The sequence below is a fragment of the Coturnix japonica genome, chromosome 2 (assembly GCF_054131305.1).
Source record: "Coturnix japonica strain WE chromosome 2, WE-NBRP24, whole genome shotgun sequence".
Classification (NCBI taxonomy): domain Eukaryota; kingdom Metazoa; phylum Chordata; class Aves; order Galliformes; family Phasianidae; genus Coturnix; species Coturnix japonica.
The window spans coordinates 60,359,264-60,381,245 of record NC_140664.1 but is presented as its reverse complement, the minus strand read 5'-3'; the positions used below and the strand labels follow the sequence as shown (position 1 = coordinate 60,381,245).

General features: G+C 34.6%; 1 protein-coding gene across 21 annotated transcripts in view; it reads left to right on the top strand.

Moving 5' to 3' along the window:
• EZH2 (enhancer of zeste 2 polycomb repressive complex 2 subunit) overlaps positions 1-21,982 on the top strand; it is a 42,274-nt gene that overhangs the window by 2,542 nt on the left and 17,750 nt on the right. For 7 of the 21 annotated variants that reach the window (XM_015854930.3, XM_085539959.1, XM_015854934.3 and 4 more), the window contains 7 exons: positions 12,769-12,892; positions 13,392-13,520; positions 16,500-16,616; positions 17,853-17,973; positions 19,985-20,125; positions 20,704-20,806; positions 21,305-21,468. In XM_015854930.3, coding sequence (XP_015710416.3) covers positions 12,769-12,892; positions 13,392-13,520; positions 16,500-16,616; positions 17,853-17,973; positions 19,985-20,125; positions 20,704-20,806; positions 21,305-21,468 — 899 coding nt within the window. Of the gene's footprint in view, positions 1-12,768; positions 12,893-13,391; positions 13,558-16,499; positions 16,617-17,852; positions 17,974-19,984; positions 20,126-20,703; positions 20,807-21,304; positions 21,469-21,982 lie in introns of those variants that run through there. The other 14 variants (XM_015854932.3, XM_085539955.1, XM_085539956.1 and 11 more) reach the window with 6 other exon arrangements.

Below are 21,982 nucleotides of genomic sequence, written 5' to 3'. Positions count from 1 at the left end.
TGTTTGTCCCCAGTGTCTGTATCAAATTGAGAGTTCAGGGAATGTTTAATTGTGATAACAATAACGCATCTTCAGAAGGGTGAGTATTACTTGTCCACAGTGTATGGTAGCTATCCTTGCTTTATATTAGATCATAATAATATAGATAAGGCTTACAGTGTCTTTCAGAAAACACGGTTCTAGTACTTTAGGAGGTATTATTCAAAAGTTTTATGCAATAAAATACTTTTTTAGACATTCTAAAATATTACTCTGAAAGTGACATACACTGAAAATACTTATTGGCAGAAGAACATTAAAAGTCTTTGCTCAGTTTAAAATCAGATAAAGCAATAGTCTATAAGCTTAGGCTGGAGACTAGAAATTCAAACTTTTTTGCTTTCCACATGGTATTTTCTTCTACCTAGAATTTTCAATGAGTTGAAATATCGTGGGTGACTTTGTTGGAAATATGCCTTCTAATGGGTTTATATTTGTTCTATGATATTATGGCATTTGTAGGTGAGATGTAAATGTACTTCAGCTTATCTACAAGGAAACTTTGGCTTAGCAAGTAGGGAATTCTTGTAGTACATTAGTGAGTGTACTAATTGTATATATGGAGAGTGCAAACTAACTGCTGCTTTCTGTGAATCAACATACGTCAGAATGAGCTGCATGTCACATACGCCAACAGTGTACACAGAAGCTGGTGCGTTTCAGAGATCCTCTGAAAACTAGTCTAAAAAACAGACAAAACCTCTCCTTGTCACCATTCATTCACAAGAACTTTCTGCCTCTTTAGATATATACATCATATATACATTTTATTAACTTCACAGCTGTATTGTTAAAGTTGAAGAACAATTTTAAAAGACGATGTTATCTTCATTTGATGAAACAGGGAAAGTTGATTTTCAAAATGGCTGTAATACTGACAGAAGGCAAATTTAACAGATGCTTGCCCTGTGTTGTGCTTGAACAAAAGTATTGTGGAAAACTTTAGTGATGGCTGTAATCTGCATGTTATGCTCTCCAGTTAGTTATGATTCATTGTAGCTGACTTTGAAGCATGTGAAATTTTAGGGGGGAATAACATTTTCCTCAGCAAGGATGCTGAGAATCTTAGGATCAAGACTTGTCAGTTTTTGCTAAACAAGAAAAATTCAGAAGTTTACTGAAACAAGTAGATCTTTATGGAGTTATGTGTCCAAGGAAAATTCAGGTGACCAGAGTTAAAAATATAAAATAAAAAATTGAGAAAACGAACCTTGTGCTAGAATATAATTCTTGATAACTTTGTGAGGTGTTTGCTTACTTGAGGAAAAACTAAGACTGCTCCTAAGGAAAGCTGTCAGATAGTAATGAGAGGATTATTTTTAATTTTAATGATTATATTGCAATGAACCTTGCAATTGGATCATAGCGTGAAGGTGGAGAGTGCTGCCAGTCTCACTGAAATGGCATCTGAAGACAGCAGCTGTGTTTGTGTCTCCAAGTGTATTTATGTATGTATCTGTATGTTTAGCATCTATGTGTATGGCTAGTGCAAATATACTGGTATGGCTAAATCAGTCTTTAAAAGGATGACTTATCCAGTGGCATCATAGTTCAGGTGATAATTTCAGTTAAGCCTTTATGTCTGGGGAAAGGAAGATGAGACAGAAAAGCCTCATATGAAATAGATGCAAAACAGGGAGAGACCTTTTTGGGGAACAATGAAGATGTTCATTCAACTTAGCTGATTACTTTGGTTTGTTTTTTAAGTATATGCCATGATTTTTGTTGAGTTAAAGGTTAAAAGGAAAACAAAAAAGAATGGGATATTTGATGTGTTCTAACAGATATCAGCTAAAGACTTTGGCATGTACTACTATTTGTGAGGTAGAAGTAAAGAGTGAAATTTATTGGAAGAGGAAGTAGATTCTGATGAGACACAAACAAAAAGCAGTGACATTTTCTAAAAACACAGCGGTAGAAATGCAATTTTCTATAACAGACAATAGCAGGCAGTTTGATTGTTACAGGCTTGTTTTTGTCTGTACATCTAGATTTCCGTTAACTGTGGACAAGTTCTGGATCCTCAGTGAAAGTGAAAAAGCTGCTTCCAAAACTGGAGTAGATAGCTTGAATTAACTAAACTGAGGTAGAGGCAACTCTTTGGAAAAAGAAAAAAGAAGAAAAAAAAAGTGAAAATTCAGTACTATATGCAAATGATAATTTTACATTTTAAACTTAATTATTAAAAACAGCAGAAAGAAAGGGATGTTTAAATATATAGCTAATTATTTAACTATAGGCTTTTGAATTTATTACCACTTCAAAAAGCAAAACCATGAGAGATAAAGATGTGTTTTAGATATTCTTTCTGTGTCCATAAAAATATGGAAAAAAACCAAAAAACTCAACACCAGAAAATAATTAGATTGTTGTGTATCAGGACCTTATTTAGGCTATCTGGCTGAAATGTGCAGAGTGTTTCAGTGATTGTACCTATCAGGTCAGTGGGTGAAGAACACTATCTTCTTGGTAAGATTTACAATGCTTACTCTGCTCCATTTAATCGTAAAATCAACAGTGCTTATAATGGTCATCTCACCTTTGGAAATCTAGTTATTTACTATGTCCTAAATATGGATAAAAGTACCTATGGAATGATATGAGTGGATCAGTGCAGTATTAGCAATTGCTTGAAAATGTGGTACAGTATTTCTAAAACTTCTGATTTGGCTATATAAAATTAACAAATGATTGAACGTACTGTCATAATTCTGTATGCAAGTAAAGACTTCTTAGGTGTGCTATTGTAAGGAGTATTTCAGAACTGTTTTGGTTTTGTGTATATAGTACCTGCTTAAATGATGTTGTATGTAAACACAGCAGTCCATATCTTGGGCTTTCTATGGTGTGTTTTTGTGTTTTAAATCAACGGGAAAAAAAAATCTTTGAGGGTCTGTTTAATATATACTTCGTTAATTTAGAGCTGGCTCTATTACCTTTGTCATTTTACATTGCATCCTTTTTTTTTTTTTTTCTTTTCTCTCATTCAACCTTTTATATGGTTGGTTTCTTCTACCGTGTATTCAGCTTTTTACAGCCTATGTGTTCAGTTTAAATCTCAAAGCCATCAAACAAAATTTAAAGAGATAAAGTAGTTGAAAGGAAGGAAACTCAGATGTTAATATTTAAAAAAAAGATGTAATACCTCCTATTTCACAGTGTTGGCTCACGGTGTCCAAAGAAGATGTTGGTGTTATGGCAGTAGAAGTTGAACCTTCCTGGCAGTATTCCATTACGGTTTGTTGCTGTGTGACAGATGGTAGCAGAGGGGCAGTCTGACAAAATGGCATCTGACATGAAAATGAGTATGAATCAAAGGTGTATGATTGAATTCCTCCATGCAGAAAAGTTGCACTCACTGACATTCACAGATGCTTACTGAACATTTTGGAGACCAAGCAGTGGATATGAGCGCATTGAGGCAGTGGGTGGTAAATTTAAGCAAAACTTAATGTAAACTTCTGATGGATTAATCATCATATATGTACTTTATGGGAATGCTGTATGCCATATCCAGTTATTTTGGGGATTTCAAAATGTGAGGTGATTAAATTACTCTCTTGGTTGCTTTCATTGCTTTAAGCTTATTTAGGGGCTTTTTTAGACAATTTACTAAATGTACTGAATACAAACTTACCTACAACATTTACATACTTCCCTACAGAGAATTCTGTATGAACTTCATACATGGAAATGTAACAATCATTTTGAAATTTTGAGCTCTTTGCTTATGCAGAAAAAGAAGTATGCTGTAGCTGTTGAACCACTTAACTGTTGTGTGGCAGAGATTTTCTAGTATGGTGTGTTTTTTGTGTGTGTGGATTGAACCAAAGAACTCTTAGATATTTTAGAGTTTAAAAAATAAAAAAGGTGTGTCAACAAAACAAGTTAGGGTGGAATAGTCACTGTACTTCATTTATACCCTAAATTATTTTGCTTGTGTAGACATGCCTTATGTGATGCAAATACTATTTCTTCTGCCAGATTTATCCAGGATATCAAAAAGCTTTACATTTTAAGATATGGAGGTGTTAAACAACAAAGTCTATGGATGAGTGTGAGTGGAGAAATGTGGTGGTGTGCATTTGTAGAACTAAAAGTTTGTCTGAAACTTTACTGTATTCAGACGAATAGCTAAACTTGGTCTTGTGCAAGAGATGTGGCATAGTTTTAATAGTGACCTGTAAAGAACATCATCATAATCAGGTCCAAGACTTTGCTGTTCTGCTGTTTGGAATTTAAAGTGTTTTTTTGCTTCAGAGCTTTTAGGCATGAATGAGACTATTTAAAAGCATTATTCATGCAAATATTCAGATAAACAAATAAATAGTTGGATTACCTGCTGTGTGGTGTGTTGCTGATGTTGCCCAAACTGAAGTAAGTTTTCAGTTAGAGCCGATTTTGGTTTCATCTTTAATGTAAATTCCTTTGTGATAATTTCCTGTTTTCTGCTCACCCTTCTCTTTATGTCCCCAAATGGCTAAGTACAGATACTTGTCATTTTTATTTCCAAAACAGTATTCTTCTGAAAGTGTCAAATGTTCTAGAATAAAATAATAATGGTGGAAATTTAGGAACTTTAACACTGAAGTGATTACTTCTTACATGACATTTGATAATTACACTTTGTTTTTATTTGCTTGTTTCTCTGTTGCTGAAACTGTCAGGATACAGAGAAAGAAGATTTTTTTTTTTTTGAAGGGCAGCTTTAAAAGCCGTAGGTTTACATAGACAAGTGGATTCAGCAATCTAATGAATAATCTTATATAAAAGACTGCTTCTGAAGTAGTTCTTTTTATTCTGTATTGGTGCACAACATCAGAGGTAGATGTTGGTGGTAGATATTAAACTAATATTTCTTCTTTTTAAAAAAATACAGATTATCGATTATCTTTTTTGTTCTTTCTTTTCTTTTTTTTTTTCTTTTTTTTTTTTTCTTAATAAATCTCTTAGAAGTATCCACATCATTGTTTCTTGGTTAGTGACTTGTAAATGGAGGACTCCTGTAAAGTGAGATTATATAAATGTAGATCCAAACGTAGTGTACTGCTGGTCAGATTTCACAAACTAATGCCCTTCTTTATGATTGGTAGAAAATGTGAAATAATCTTGATTTCAGGTACAGTTTTGTTCTTGGGTTTTATTCAAGTACTTCATGTTCATTCATGGTTACAATGATGGTAGAAACCCCTGAAAAGATAAAGTATAAACACACTTTAATAATAATTAGGTGGAGAAAATGATTGAAGAAAATGTGATTGCTAGGATTGTCTTGTTTCCTTCCTGTCTTGATTTACTCTGAGTTGAGCATTTCAACTTATAAGGTAATGAATTTTAGTATGATTTGAGTACAGTCGGAGAATTATCTGCGGTCTTAGGTGTTTAGCACTCTGGGGAGTTGAGAATTCAATCTGTAAGGCCATTGTTTCACAGTGTGGTTAGATGGTGACAGTGGGTGTGAGTGCCTCACTTTTCTTCAGCACAGAGGACCCTCCACCCCTCTCCCTCCCTCCCCCTGCTGCAGAAGTGCTGATGCCATCAGGAGAGAAATGATAGCACAGATACACTAAGTGGCAGGTAAATGTTTCTTATTGTAGGTAGCAGTGCTGGCAGAATGTCATGGTCACATCAAAAAGTCCATGCCTCTGCTTCTTTTGTCTGGGATAAAGTTTGATCAATGAGAAACAGTGTTTGAAGAGATCCATCTAAATATGAAAAACGGGCTAGAAAGGAAGATTAATTAAAGATGTATGTGCACCAAGCAAGCATGTGGATGGAAAACAGGGATTGCTCCAGAATTGGGACACTGGATCCCAGCAAGATCAAGGGGTGCAATATAAAGCAGCGTACATAATTAAGTGAAAGAGCTGGAACAGAGAGCAAGTGTGTTTGGATGTTGTGTTGACTGACATGGTTTAGTGAGAACTATTGGTTCAGAGGATGGTTGGGCTGGGTGATCCTGTGGGTCTTTGGCAATCTTGGTGGTTCTATGTCAGTGAGTCTTCTGAATTGCAACTAACTGCAGTGTTCAGGGGCATACTGCTATATTTGATAAGTTTGCATGTTTTTCATGACTTTGTTTGACTTCAAACTTATGGAAAAACATTCTGTAATGTTTCATAATTCTGGGGCATTTGCTGATCTTTGAATCCATTGCGGAAAGCATAAATTACTTAGTTATATTGGAGTAATCTCACATTTGATTCATGTTTGCTATTTGTATCAAGAATGACTGTAAGGAGTATATACAGAATGATGCTGTCAGCCATAGGAGGGCTAAAATCAGCCGTTCAAAGAAAATGATCACACTGATGAGCTCATTTACAAGTTCTTATCTATGCTATTGTGAGTTAGTAAACATTCCAACTAATCTTATTTTGAAGATACTTTAAATAAAAACCAAAAAAAAAGGTCCTTAATGTTATTTATTTAGTTCAGCATATGATTATGGGATGTATGGACTAGGACACAAAATTTAACAGCATGAAGAGATGAGTAAACAGTGGGCTGTCATTCCTTACAGGAGAATGTCATTGAATTGGTTTAAGTATATTGTGAAACTCTTAGCTCAATGATAGCTGTTCATATAATTGTAAGAAAAAAAGGTTATGTGCAGTTTTTTTTTTCCTGTCTGATGACTGGATCAAGATAACATGTGATGGCTTCCAAAAGAGTGATTCTGCCACAAAGTGGTGATTTTATTTATTTTTTAAAAATATATTTTGAAAGAGGGATGAGATAAAGAAGATTGTTTCTAACAAAGAAATTTGAAAAAGTGAGGCACTGGTCTAACAAGGAAGAGTAATTAACTTCAAAACTTGAAATTAAATGTAAAACTGTTCATTTTTGAAAAACTGTTGTAGCTGCATTCTCAAAACTACAGAATGTTTCTAAAGATGAAAAGATTGATAAATGCAGCAGAAAGAAGCTAATGACTAGCTTAAGACTGAATGCAATAGGACTAGAAAGATTCTGGAACTAAACGCAGAAAAATCAGTTGCTGACAAGGTGAGAATAAGCTGGATGAGTAATTCCTTCTAGGTAATTATAAGGGGGTGGAACATTTTTTGAAGTAGTGAAGAAAAATGTGATTTGGACTTAAAATACTTGGTTAAAAAACATAGGGAAAAAAAAAAAGTGAAGTATCTTGAATATTCTAAAGTATCAGTTGGGATCTGTCAACCCAAGGGGCTACTGAGATAGTGAGAGCTGATTGTCTGGATACATTAATTCAGACAGTGAACAATTGTTTCTTGAAGAGCTTGTGAAGTTACTACTTTGTTATGTTCTAATTTACGGAAAAGTGGTCTGGAAGTCGAAGGAAAGGCATCTTAGAGCTGGCCTTCTTTGAGAGTTTTCCTGTGAGCTCTTATCCCAGGTAAGGGGTAAGCTCTTCCTTCTTAACTACCTAATTATGACCACTACCCTTCTTGGGAGATCTGAGAATGAGTCAGTGGTAGCTATGTCCTCTGCCTTATACAAGACAAAATGTGCATCTTGAAAACTAATTACTTAGAAGTAGTTCAACAGATTAACTCATTTGATTGTGCAAAGTCTTGAGAGGAAAAACAAGATTACATGGTGTGAAAGTGGATGTTATATGTGGTATGGAGGTGTTCTAATCTAATGCAGGAAGATGCTCTAGCAGATTGCTGATATTCACGAGAGCAGCTTTACTTTGTCTCCATACTCCTGGTTACCCTAGTTTTTCCCTTCCAGTTTGGGTGCTAATTAGGCCAGCATGAATAATTTCAACTTTTTGGTCCAATTAGGAAACTGTATTTTGAGAGAAGAATAAGTCTGACTTAGTTTAACTGATGACTGCATTCAAATTTACCATATTTGCCATGTAAACTCTGTCTGTCTTGCATTAGGGCTGATGCTAAAATGTTTTGGTAAGCTGGGGTAGTCAGGCATAAAGGGAGAGTGAGAGAGAATATTCTGAGAGTTGGATACTTACATGCAGGCAGATATTTCCTTCTCAGTTTAAGGTTATGGTGCTGGTATATCTCAAACTGTTGTTCTTGTCCTTACATTTTTACATTAAGTTTATTGAACTTAATGATTTTTATTTTTTTTATTTTTATTTATTTATTTTTGGTGATAGCTTGTCTAATGGTTTCCATCTCTTAAGCAGTTTACATTCTTGCAGAATGTGGAAGTTAGAGTTGGTCATGAAGGTTACTAATCCACTTTACTCACAGCCACTGATTCCAAAGAATGATGAAGTGAAGCTGTTGAGAGTTAGGTGCATAGCCTAGATTCATGGATTAATCTACTTTTTTATTGCACTCTTTTTCATAGTATCTAAGAGGTTAAGTCTTACCATTCTGCTGACATTTATTTGGCCAAAGAATGGTACAGCTGGCATGGGTGGCTTCATAAATGTTTCCTGTTTCTAGCTGGTAAGAGTAATTTTAATGTACTGGTATCGTGACAGAGAGATGATGTGTCTTGATGGACATCCCTGTTGAAAGCAGGGCTTGCCTGAACTCCTGCCCCCTTCAGTTTCAGTTCTTTGCCTCTTGTTTCTGCTTCAGTCTTGCTCTCTTCCCTTTGTGTTGATTCAAGTATTTCTGTGGCAAGCCTGTTTGCAGAATTGATTTTGTTGAAAATCTCTGTTTAAAAATGAAATATGTTTATGGGCTGCTCAGACAGATTTCTTTCCTGACCTAGTTTGATTAATAGACTCATGAGCACTTAAGCTCTCACAAGAAAGGAGGTTGAGCAGAGATGGAGATGCGATGTAGGGCCTCTGATACTGGGGATATATGTTTTTCTAGGTGAAACTGATGCCAAACAGTGTCTGAAGATAACTTTATAAAAGCAGATAATGTTAGACATGTCTTACATGAAGTATTCTCAGTGATGCTGAACTTTAGCACAGAAAACAGCATGAAGTATGTTTTAAAGCATAGACATAAGTTTCTTGGTAAAAAAAAAAAAAAAAGTTAAAAAAAAAAAAGTGAGCTGCACTTAAAATACTGTCTTTCTATAATATAGAAGAAAAACCACTGCAGTGTATTTTCAGCTATCACCGTGACTAATTCTATGAGGAGTGTATGTGATGTATTTGGATACTGTTAATAAACTGTGCTAATTGCTAATTTTTCTGTTGTACTTGCTGAAGAGATTTTTGTTGGTGTGGATTAGTGTCTGAAGTACACTAGGTGGCAGTAGTCTTGAGAGTATTTTTCTTTACATGGAAATGAGTGTGCATGTTTACTTAGATTTGAAAGAGATTTTTTTTTTTTTTCTTCAGAAAACCTAAAAAGTAGAGTGATAAGCAACTGCAGAAGTTCTGTTCATAGCACAGGTGTGAAGGCTGTTCATGTGCTAGGAGTGTTTTGTCCCGTCGCCCTCTTCACTTGCATAACTTAACATGGGAGCTGTTGGCAACTCTGAAACGGCAGCACTGAACACGTTTTCTTGCTTTGTCCAAGAGTAAGAATGTTTCTTGACCATTGGTTTTTCATCAATCTGTGCACTGTTGATGAAATATTGGAATAAATGAAGGAGACAAACACTTGCCCTGCAGATTATAGCAGTAATTTATTGATACTTTTAAATTTTTATTTATTTTATTATTTTTATTCATGTTTATTATTTTTTAATTATTTATTTTATTATTATTATTTTTAAATCTGGCATTATGCATGTATTTTGCTGATGGTTTATTTTCATGTGCTTGAGAATTGTAATAGGAGTCTATTGGAAACTGCTTACCTTTCGAATAGACTCATTAAAAAGTATTCTTCATTTAGAGTGTGTGAAATAAAATACTAAGAAGTACATTTGCAAGGGTTTGAAGTAATAAGGTTTGGTTAACATAGCTGATAACATAGCTGCAGTTAATCAATCATTTGGCAGTACTTAAATGTTGTTACTTAGTACTGTATCAAATTCTGCAATTGAAAGATGATTTGAAGTTTTTGTTTTTTTTATCTGGTGATTTTTGGAAGTTGGATGTTCTGGGGAGATAAGCATTTAATTGTACTCAGAATATATTGATCTTGGTACTTTTTAAAAAATTTTTTAGTAGGGTGGGCTTTTTTTAAGGTTTATGGTAAGGTTGTCTTGACCTTTTTTCTCTTCTGTTGCTAAAATTCTGTTTTCTCAGCTGAATGTGAAAATTGTCCTGAACTATGCAGCCTGAGTGGTTTTATTTAGTTTTAATTTGAGGAAAGCATATTTAGTGTGCTTAGACTGAGGGATGTAAGTGCTGTCTGGATCTGCTAACAGCTTACAGTTAAAAAGCTAGTCTGTGATTTCAGAGCAAACCAGCATGTGGAAGCAGCCCTTCTTTATGGTATAATTGTGTGCACTATTCTTTTTCCCAGAGTTCATCAGAGTTCCTAACAATTCTTCCCTGGTTTGTAGTCATGCACAAATTGCTTACATTACCACTGTGGGTAGAATCATAGAATGGCTTGGGTTGGAAGAGACCTTAGATTGTCTTGTTTCTGCCAGGGCCCCATCATCGAACAGATTGTTTTAGAAAAGAAAAGAAAAACAATTACAATTGTAAAGTCAGGTTTTCACTTATTTTTGGTCAGTGTCATCCAGCTCACCATGCATGCCTTCACAAAGAGTGGCTACAACTGAGCAGGTACTGTCTAGGTGCTTAACAGTTGTCTGACTTAAGCTAATGCAATTTCTTTAAAACTTTCTGTAAAGCCCATGGATCTTGTATGTAACTTAATTATGAAACACTTAACAGAGTGTATTTAAAACATAAGCATGTGTATTCTAGGGCTCTAGTTTCTTGTTGCCTTTTGTTTCCAGCTATACAAGCATGAATGGAAAAAAAAACAGCATTGGCTAATTCTATCCATGGATTTAGTTATTCTGTAAAGTCATTATAGCTATGGCATCAGGGAGTTTGTAATATTACAAAAACTGAATAGGTGAAATAGTGATGGAGCTGGAGAGAAGGTTGTGGGAGCACTTTACTGTATAGAGCAGGCAATGTGGGATCGCTTGAATTCTGCAACATTGCCCTCTTGGTAGAGCTGGCTGGATTACGATCAGTATTGGACCTAGGTCCGATTTAGGTGGGACACAGGCATGCCTTGCTTTTCATGTCATGAAGATGATTGTCCATTCTGGAATGAGATAATTTGTCCTTGACTGGCCAGGTAGAAAGTAGAATTTCTTGGAAGTGACTTGATGCATTTCCCAACCTTCCTTTTCCGTGGAGGGCATGTGGAGCTCTGGCAAGGCTTTCATCCTTTGAATGAGACCAAATAAGATCAGGCAGGTTACTTCAGGAGATGAGCTTTCTCTAAAGATGGTGTAACTGTTTTGGAGTTAGGTTTTCTTTATATTTGTTTTGGAAATGATATATACTGCCCATAAATGAGTTGACTGCACAGTTTTTTTTCTAGATAAAATTTTCAGGACTTAAGACTGTTAAATTATTTCTATAGATTGTTTGTTTAAAGAAGATGAAGAAGTATGAAAGAAAGATTTGAAACAATAGAAATGGCTATCAGAATCCAGAAAGGATAATCAAATGAAAGGAGGAGATGGCTGGGGACTGCCTGAATCCGGGTCATTACACAAAAACAATCTGATGTCATTTTTTAGTTTGTTACATGGGAACTGTCGAATATTATACTGTCTTTAGATAGGTTTCCTTCTGTAAGAATTCATCCATCTCATTTTTTATTTTTTTTCCTACTCATGATCCAGCATAGGCTGTCCTTCTCTATGCAACTTGTCCTAGTTTCTGAAGCTTAGTTCCTTAGAAGTGTAGGTGTTGTTTTTTTTTTTCTGTTTTGTTTTTTTTTGTTGGTTTTTGTTTTGTTTTTGCAAAAAGTTGGTGTTAATAAAATGTCACTGACAATTCCTGCAGTCCTAATATAAAGGTGCCAGATAAGCTGCACTATGGGAATTAACTCCATCCTGTATTAAAATGCTTTTTTCTTACATCAGCTTGCCCTCCCCATTTTTTTCATATTCTCTTGAGATTGAGGAAAAAACAAACAAACAAAAAACAAACACAAAAACCCAACAGTCAATTATTTCCTCTTATGTGTTGAAACACTGTAGTTCTACCTGGGAAGTGTTCAGCTGCCCAGAAGTATACAAATGTGGTTCACTTGCTGTCATGGTTTTATGGGCTGGTAAGGGCTAGTCATGGAAACAGGCTGAACTGGCCTGTAAACAGTTGACACTTCTTTCAAAAGACTTTTCCTTTTGAATGTATTTTTCTTCCTATTTTATTATATCATTTAACAATCATGTTTATCGCTGAAAAACTGATTATGCTAGATTTATTTTTTTTTCTACTGGGTTTTAGACCATAGTTTTGGGTTTCTTGAGTCTGATTCGGGTATGTGAGAGAATGATGGGAATTATGGTTGTTGTTGTTACTGTTGATATAATTGTATGTGGTTTCTGTATAGGTTGATTTGTTATTAATAGGGCTTATGTGGCAGTTTAATTTTCTGTAAGGAAACAGTAAGTAGCAGTTTAGTAGTGCTTAAACCAAATGTTGAATGGCTGGTTAATTTGTAACTAAAATAACTTCTTTCAGTGTCCATCACTTAAGTATGAGGGGGTTGTGGTTTAGACTGGGATGGTATTCAGAGTGTCTGATTGAGGGGGAAAAAAGCAATAGATACAGTAGATATTAAAGAAATATCTCTGTCCTGCCCTTCCCATCACTCTTCCTTCGTAAGCGAACAGGCTGGGTTTATACTAATGTGACACTGTTTCTTACAGGTTAATCATGGGTCAAACAGGAAAAAAGTCTGAGAAAGGACCGATTTGTTGGCGAAAACGTGTAAAATCAGAATATATGAGACTGAGGCAGCTCAAGAGATTCCGACGTGCAGATGAAGTAAAGGTATGGGATGTTTTGATTCTCTTGTTTAACAACTATTATCAGAACCAATTTTCTTAAGTACTCAGTGTCCTGCACTTAGCACCTGCAATAATAATTTCATGAATTTTTTTAACATACTGAAAACTTGTCTTAACTCTAATCTTATAAGCAGGTATTACATTTGTATGTGATTGAGTCAAGTCTGCTAAGTATCAGAAGAGACTGTGAAGAGAGAAAGTATGGCAATTTGTTTAGTTGCATACTCTTTTCTAATTCTATTTAGAACTTAATTCTGTGCTAAACCTTTAGATCTCTAAACATGAGAACTTCTTTTCAGTACAAGAAAGTGATAATGAAATCTAATGAGCTTGACTGACATTTAGACAAAATTGGAAGAATTCAATGTTGAGGAATTCTTTTAAATCTGTTTGCGTTTTTAATGCATGTTGTGATTCTTTAATATTTTAGAAGGTGAGTCTTCAGCTTATTTGTAATGTTAACAATTATGGTTAATTTTTAGAGCATGTTTAATTCTAATCGTCAGAAGATACTGGAAAGAACTGAAATCTTAAATCAAGAATGGAAACAGCGTAGGATACAGCCTGTACACATCATGACTTCTGTGAGCTCTTTGCGCGGGACCAGGGAGGTTGGTTAACATGTGTTGTGGCAATTCCACTTACAAGGTTTTTAGCATGTTTTTATTTGATTACCTGGAAAGTTGGATGTTCTTTCTTTTCTAGCTTTTCATGACTTCTCAGTTAAATTTTTTTTCTTCTAATTAAAGGAATAATGTATGTCCATTAGATGACTTCTGTCTGGAAAGCAGTAAATTAATGGCAGGCTGCACAGCTTTGAGCAGCATGCAAGTCTGAAACTTATTTGGATTGTACTTCAATATCATCCTTTAATGTTTTTGTTTCTCTGATATTGGAAGTCTAACCTTGCTCCTTGATGGAGCTGATCTCCAGTGGTACAAATGAGTAGATGCTTTGGTTCTTATTGAATTAAAGCACATGGAAGCTGTCAGCACAGCTGTTTGAATAAATCTACTTTCTAATAAGTGAGGTCATTTAAACTTGTATGTTCTGTAAGGAGCCAATTCTGATGACAGCCAGCTTGGGTGTTTAAATTGGCATGTTAGTAGCTCCTCTCCAACTTCCAGTTTTAAGTGGAGGTTCAGTTTATCTTATGTCAGGGCGCAGTGGTAGGAATGCCGCTTTGCAACACCAGGGCCTGGGTTCAAATCCCCCCTGTGGCGCAAGAGGTAGAAGTGCCGCTCTGCTACACAGAGGCTTGAATCCCGGGGGTTGGACTTGATGATCTCTAAGGTCCCTTCCAACCCGCACAAGACTATTACTATTATTAAATTAAGACAGTTTGAGGGTGCTTCATGTGTAATAATCTGAAAAGATAGTTCCTTTTCAGTAGGATGAGAATGAAGATTTCACTGTGAACAGGTTTAAAAAAAAACACAGCCACAACATCTTTCTATTGAAGGAAATCTGTCAGACTTACGCTTTCATTATTTTTTAGAGGGAATCTGGTGATGTGTATATCAGGAAGGTGCATCTGTGTGCTTGACTGTTTTTTTTTTTTAAATGTGCTTGAATGTGAAATTACTCACATTCAGCTGTACATCTATTATATGGCACTGTGGGATCAGTACTTCTTGAAAACAGATAGGTATGTGTACATTTTTGACAGTAAAAGATCATGTCTCACCATTTTTTTAGATTTTTTTGTGTGTGTGTGTGTGTCCTGGCTCACTATTTAATGTTAATACTTCATGTGAATTGATGGAGCACACTAATTACTGTATTAAATTGCCGTTTGTCTTATGAATTGGAAGAACTCCAGTGCTTGATCTATGATTGGCATAATTTATTGTTCAGTGGTTTAAATGGTAATTTAAACTTTTTTTTCTTAATATGCTAAATTTCTTGATAGTTATAGACACTAGCTGATTTTGTTACTTGACTTAAAGATTTGAGAGACTTCATGATTTTGATTAAGACTACGGTGTGACACAGATTTTTCCAATGCTTAGTCCTAAGAGTGTCAACCAGAAACATTAGTATGTTCTGTGGTAGGCTAACAAATACCAAGCTGAGTTCTGTACCTAGACAAGGGAAACAGAATTGAGACACAGTCTTAAGTACATTGAACCATTTTAACATATCTTTGGAATCGGAAGTCTCATGTGGACAATAAGCTGAAAGTAATTATTTTTTTGCTTTTGTGTTTTTCTCTAAGATGAAAAATTTGCTAGAAGACTGCTAAATAGACAATAAAACATTAACCTGAAAGTAGGTATTAAGCACCATCATAATATGGTATTTTGAGTATTTGTATACATGGCAGAAATCTAACTTCATTGCCCACAGATCTTAAGCCTTAAACAGAAACTAAACAAACCAAGAAAGAAGATTTAAACAAGGCTGGCTTTTGTCATTCTACTGGATACTGTCTCTGTATGCTGTTTGTTACATTACTTCGTGTATTTCTTTAGAAATGTGAAGCTCTGTTCATCTTTCCATTCTGGAAAGAAGAAAAATCTTGTCTACCATTTTTCATTTCAGATAGCTGTGATAGCTATTCTAAACACAGTTCTACCTAACTCCAAATCTTCTTCGTACTTTCCCTACTATTGTATTTTCCTATCTACTCTTGTATGTTAATTTTTTTTGAGGTTTTCCATATTGTTTCTCAAACATTTGAGAAGAGCTGATTTATTATCCCCCCTGTGGCGCAAGTGGTAGAAGTGCTGCTCTGCTACACAGGAGGCTCGAATCCTGAGGGGTTGGACTCGATGATCTCTAAGGTCCCTTCCAACCCGCACGAGACTATGATACTATGATGATGATGATTATCTGTTGACTAGATTGAAGAATAACCCAGAAGTTATTTGTATTTCTGTGTTGTGCCTGGCCTTTGGAGGCTGCGTAAGTCTCCAAAAGAATGGTGTTCCACAGCTGAAAAGGATGTGTCCTGAGCTGAATATTGAGAATCTTTTTTTTTCCTCTATTCTTTGTAAATAGTAAGCACGGTCAAATATTTGAAGATAGGATAAAGATAGGCAGTCAAAACAGGGAAGCAGGGCAGAAGTTAACAAGACACATGGAACATCTCTTTTCATAAGGTGTCTTGATGCCATTATAATAATTTTTTGAAGTATATCACATGTGATTTCTGCAGTGAATTGATTGAAAGCCAGAGGAATTCAACTTCCACTCTGATGGTTTCAGTAAATAGTCTAAGACCAGTGTAACAGCAACAAGTACTGAATCTCTTCTGAAATACCTGAAATTGCCTATATTTAAGTCTGAATAGTCTGAATAAAGTACTAAATACCTTAAAATAGCTATTCTGCTATTATGTGGAAGGAAAAAAAAAACACCTCACCATGATCAGTTAATAAAGGTTATAAACCAGAAGTAATTCCAGCATCTTTTTTTCCTTCTAAACACATTCTTCTTTATTACACCCTGAAAATCAGATTCATTTTTCAAAGGTGGATCTAGCTAGTTTTGATAAACACTTGTTTGTTGTTGAATATACTTCCATGATTTTTATTTTTATTTTCTGAAGTTGCTATTGTAAGTGTAACTTCAACCTCTTATTTCAGTGCTCTGTTACCAGTGACATAGATTTTCCAAAACAAGTAATCCCACTAAAGACTCTCAATGCTGTTGCTTCTGTGCCTATAATGTATTCTTGGTCTCCCCTTCAACAAAATTTTATGGTAAGTTTAAAAAGGTGGTCTGGGAAGAAATATGGGTGAAAAGGGAGGAACTTATTTCTAAAACTAAAACATGAGTAAAACATATCATTAATTGCAAACTAAGCCTATAATTTTATTGGTCATCAGTATCTTAAAACACTGCTTTAAAGAGAGCCTTAATGACAGGTGACTAGTTGTATTGTATTGCATTTTACAAATGTAGATTTCAGTGTTCATATAATGAGAAACATTTTCTGAGAGATATCAGTATTCTTATCTAAGACAGTCAAAGAAAATATCTGTTGCAGAATGATAATTTTAATGGAATAGAAAGAATTTAATCCTGAATTAAGTCTTCTCATGTAATGGTGATCTTAGTAACCAGCATATAGGCCTTTTCTTCTAATTAGCCTTGCTGTGTGTACAAGCCTTCATGTTAATTTTCTGATATAGACTTATTTGGAAAGGTTAACTTATTAAAAATCTTTGTCACAGTATTTAGTACAAAATGGCTTTTGTGGAAGTGATTATTACAGTAATCAAAGCAAAGTGATTTAAATAACCAGTTTTATCAGTAAATTCAGAGTTCCTCCACTTTTTTTTTTTTTTCTACTTCCTTTCAATTTATCATTGTCTGGGTACTGCTGAAGAATCATGATCAGCAGGAAAGTTTGTGCTTATTTTTCTAACAATAGAAGGTTCTTTTGAAATACTGAAATATTTTTTCCTGAAATATGCAGCTGAGCATCAAGGTCTGTAAATTCTTCTTTGTAGACAAAACAAAACTGACACTGGCATTTGCATTAAATTGTAAGGCATATTTCTGTGCTGTCTGCTTAGACAACTTGAATTTAGTGTTTCTATATGATTCCTTATTTTTAACAAAGAAATGAAAGGGTTATTTCTATTGCAAATCACTATGGTTAGTAAGTAAGGAAGGGGAATTAATTTACCAGTGTAAGCTTTCCAAAGCTAGGTAACTTACTGTGCTTCTACAGTAGAAACTTCATTGTAGCACAGTGCTAAACTAAATGCTAGGAGTTATTGCTAGTACTTTGAGCTAGTCACAACTGGTACAAAATAATGTTGATTAAAGATGGGGAGGTTTGGTTTATTTAGTTAACTGTGAAAATGCTCAAGTGGTTAAGCCAATTTAACTGTAATATCTAGATACACGTGGGTTGTGAAAACATCAATGCTGACACTGCCAATTGGACACGCAACTTAAAATTGTTTGATCATATCTGTTGTTACTAGGTAGAGGATGAAACTGTTTTACATAACATTCCATATATGGGAGATGAAGTGCTTGACCAGGATGGTACCTTTATTGAAGAGCTGATAAAGAACTATGACGGGAAAGTGCATGGAGATAGAGGTGAGCCCAAACACTTAGGTATACTAATCACTTCTTACATACATGATTGCTATCAGTTTTGTTTATTAAGGCCTGATGCTTGCCTGTTGCAGCAGTATTTCTAGAATTCCTTCTCTATGTAAGTATTGGGTATAACAGAGTCTGTTTAAATCTATTGCTATTTGTAAGGCTATAGAGTATTGAAGTAATAGCATGGAGAAGTTGAATGCATGATTTTTTTCTTTCCCAAGGCCAAAAAATGTTTCTTCATAATTCCTAGGTTTAACATGGAGCATTTTCTGGTTTTCAGTGCTCAGAGCTTTGAAATGCAAAAGTATAATGTTCTGGTGTATGCCCTACCTTGTGGAAAGTGGCAGAAGTGTGCAAAACTGATTATGACAACATTTACAAATGCAATTTAGTAGAAAAACCATTTTGGTTTTCTTCTCCTGCATTTATGGTGTAAATACCTGCTTTCATTGGTTGTCACAAATTACTTGCTTTTTAAAAAACATCAGTTCTATAAATCAGATGGAACAAAACTGTCCTAGGGGTATGCTGTATGCATATGTATTCACAGGTGTTGTTTTTCCTTGAACCAGTTGATCTGCCAACTCTATATCCACTCAGAATGACTTACATAAGCCTAAACATTTTTCATTGCTTATGAAAGTTAAGCTTGCGGTTCAGTAGAAAATATTTCATATTATATCAGTCATATCATATATTATATCAGTCTTGTTGGTTTATAGCAGGCATTTGGATAGCTGGTGTCTGTACCTCTTGAAGAACATAATGAGTTTTCTGCCTTTGGATAATTTTATGAATTTACTGATGGTTAGTTGTCTTGTCAGAGAACTGATTTGGTCAAAATGTTGAAATTACTAGTAAATGTATTTTGTTACTGATTTCATCTATTATTAAATGAACTTATCTTTAAAATTAGTCTTTTTTCACTGTCTTAATTGCCATCATGAAAAAGCTTACATTTATTAGGGTTACTTTGTAACTGTATCTCAAAGGTTGAAAGAATGCTTTTCATTTTTCTGATTTTTTTTTTTATTTTTTTATTTTTTTTTCATTATAGCCACACACAAAGAACTTGAATACCATGGAAACTTGTAATCCAGAGACACTCCTATATAGGAGCTAGAATTATAAAATATTTGTGTAATTGTACTTCTGATAGGAAAATTCATACTAGCCTGTGTGTATATCGAGAGTTCTGTTTAAAACATCCAGATGATGTAGCTGCCTGTTTCCATTGCTTACGTAGGAATAAATCCATTAGCTTCCTACATATGTATGCCTTCTGTTCAAGTTCTAAAGTATAGTGATAAAGAATACAGTTTCCACATGGCCCAGTCACTTTTTGAAAAGTAAAATCAATACATAACATCTCTAAGAACAGTTTTTCCCTCTCTTCAAAGTTACGTCTATGTCCATCTGTACTGCTGTGTTATTTTCTGAGCTAATAAGCAGATACACAGCATTGTATCCTTCACTTTTCTCATTATTTTTTAAGTTATTTATTTATCTAATACCTGAGGGTTTTTTGTCTTTTTTTTTCTTTTTTTTTTTTTTTTTTTTTTTTAAAACACCTTGCCAGTGGAATCTTTAATCAGGGAAGTAGATGCTGTGCTACCAACCAAAAATATCTTCAGGGTTTCTGTAGCTAAGGATAGATATCTTCATAGTCTGATTGCATGCATTGCCGGACTAGCTTAACCTAACCTACTGGGATTAGAATTCTGGTATAAAACTTATTAAGCAGTCTAGTTAGTAAGCCTACTGTTTTCTTCAAGAAAACTTTACAGATTTTTTTTATCTTCTTCCTAGTTGTCAGTTTAAAAAATAAACGGTGAATGCTTTCAGCTCTTCTTCTCATAATGAGACAAAGTAGAAAAAACAAAATTGTTTTTTATAAATTACAGGCTTTGCCATAATCCAAATATAGAGAGGATTAAACATACTTCATGTGCATGATGTGCTTTTTTAATTTTTGTTCACTCCCAATTTTGCTGAATTTCAGAATGTGGATTTATCAATGATGAAATATTTGTTGAGCTGGTCAATGCACTTGGTCAATATAGTGATGATGAAGATGATGATGGAGATGACAATCCTGATGAAAGAGATGACAAGCAAAAAGATCGGGAAGGTAACAGGATGGGTACGTCTGTCTGCAGACTTAAAAAGAAAAAAAAATAAGACCAAAAACCTCTTTTTTTAAAACACTTGATAAATTTGTTGAAATCATTCTACTTAATAGTTTTCAGATCTGAAGTAACATTATTTTCTTCATCATTTCCTTTGCCATTTAATTCAAGAATTGTACAGAGAATACTATAAAAATGCTTTTGCCAGTGTACTTTCTCTGTGACTTGAGACAGTCAAATGCTCACAAATCAGTTGGTGATCTAAATGTAGATCAAAGTCTAATAAATACTTCAGTACTCCTCAGAGAACTGAATAATACTATTCTTAAGCAGGCAGAGTTCTGAATTGCCATCTCCATCTGCTGGTGAAATAATGATTTCTCCAAATTTTATTAGTGCAGTTCTGTCAGCAGGGAAGATCACTTTATGGAATTTACTTTAAATTCTTGGTAAATTAGAAATAAAAAACTTTGTTTCTTTTATTAGGATTTTGGTGATGTCCCTCTTTTTCTGAATGCCTCCTCAAGGTAGCAAAGGAGCAGAAAAATAATTTTTTTTGTTTTGTTTTCCAAATGTTTTCGTGCTTTGACAGAGAAAGAAAGTCACCCACCTCGGAGGTTTCCATCTGACAAGATATTTGAAGCCATTTCCTCAATGTTTCCAGATAAGGGTACAGCAGAAGAATTGAAAGAGAAGTAAGGGTATTTCATATATTACCTGTTTGCATCATGAAGTCATGGAATCTTTGCTTCATAAAATACTTGTTGATAAGGAGTCTTCTCCCATCCTATTAAGAAGCTTTTAGCTTCTGTGGCAGTTGTGTAACTCCTAGCTTCTTTTAAATACCACTTGCAGATGTTCTCTCTAGTTGAGAAAACAATGAAGACCGGTTTATTAGTCTTTCAAACTAATGAAAAGTGAATGCTTGCATGTGATTAATAATGTCATTTGTTAGTGAGTTATATATATATGAGATGGTGACGTTCAAGAAAGTTAATGCATATCTTCCTAACGATTTTATATTAATGACAATAGAATTAATAACTTTGTCATGTTATTTGTTGATAAACAGAAAGTTACCTTTCTTACAATTCTTAAAGATTTTTTTCTGAAAACACATAGTGATACTGCAGTTGAAAGTTACTATGATTTTTATTATACTGAATAAAAAGCTTATGTTTCTTTCTCTTAAGATACAAAGAACTCACTGAACAGCAGCTTCCAGGAGCTCTTCCTCCTGAATGCACACCAAACATAGATGGACCAAATGCTAAGTCTGTTCAGAGGGAGCAAAGCCTACATTCTTTTCATACACTCTTCTGTAGGCGTTGTTTTAAATACGATTGCTTCTTACATCGTAAGTACAATTGTACTGTGCTTGTATGTCTTGCTTTTTGCTAGTCAGAAAACTTAAAAGAACCATGAGATGCAGTACAGAAAGAAAGAGAAAAAATAATGACAGTAATATCACTGAAGTTTACAAAAAAGGCCTGACCGGGTTGACGTTACTTTATGGTTAAAACTATCTCTTAGAATGCTGAATCACCTGTTAAAGTGGTTTGTTATCCTTTTTTCATTTAGCAGTTGTTATAGATGTTATCTCTTCATATGGTCTTAAAGAAAACTGCCTTTTTTCCCCCCTTCCCCCCCCCCCCTTCCCCTATTATAGTTAGTTACACTTCTGCAGTTTCTGTGGAAAAACTGAGAACTGAATGTATTTCTCCATAAAAAAAGTATCTGGCTGTTTAGCAGACTTGCCTCATCTTCCATGAGGAATAATGAATATCTATGAAGCTTATATTTTCAGTTCTCTTAGGTCTAGCTATGTTGCATCTACCTGATAATTTAAAGAATAGTTTCAGACATTTGAA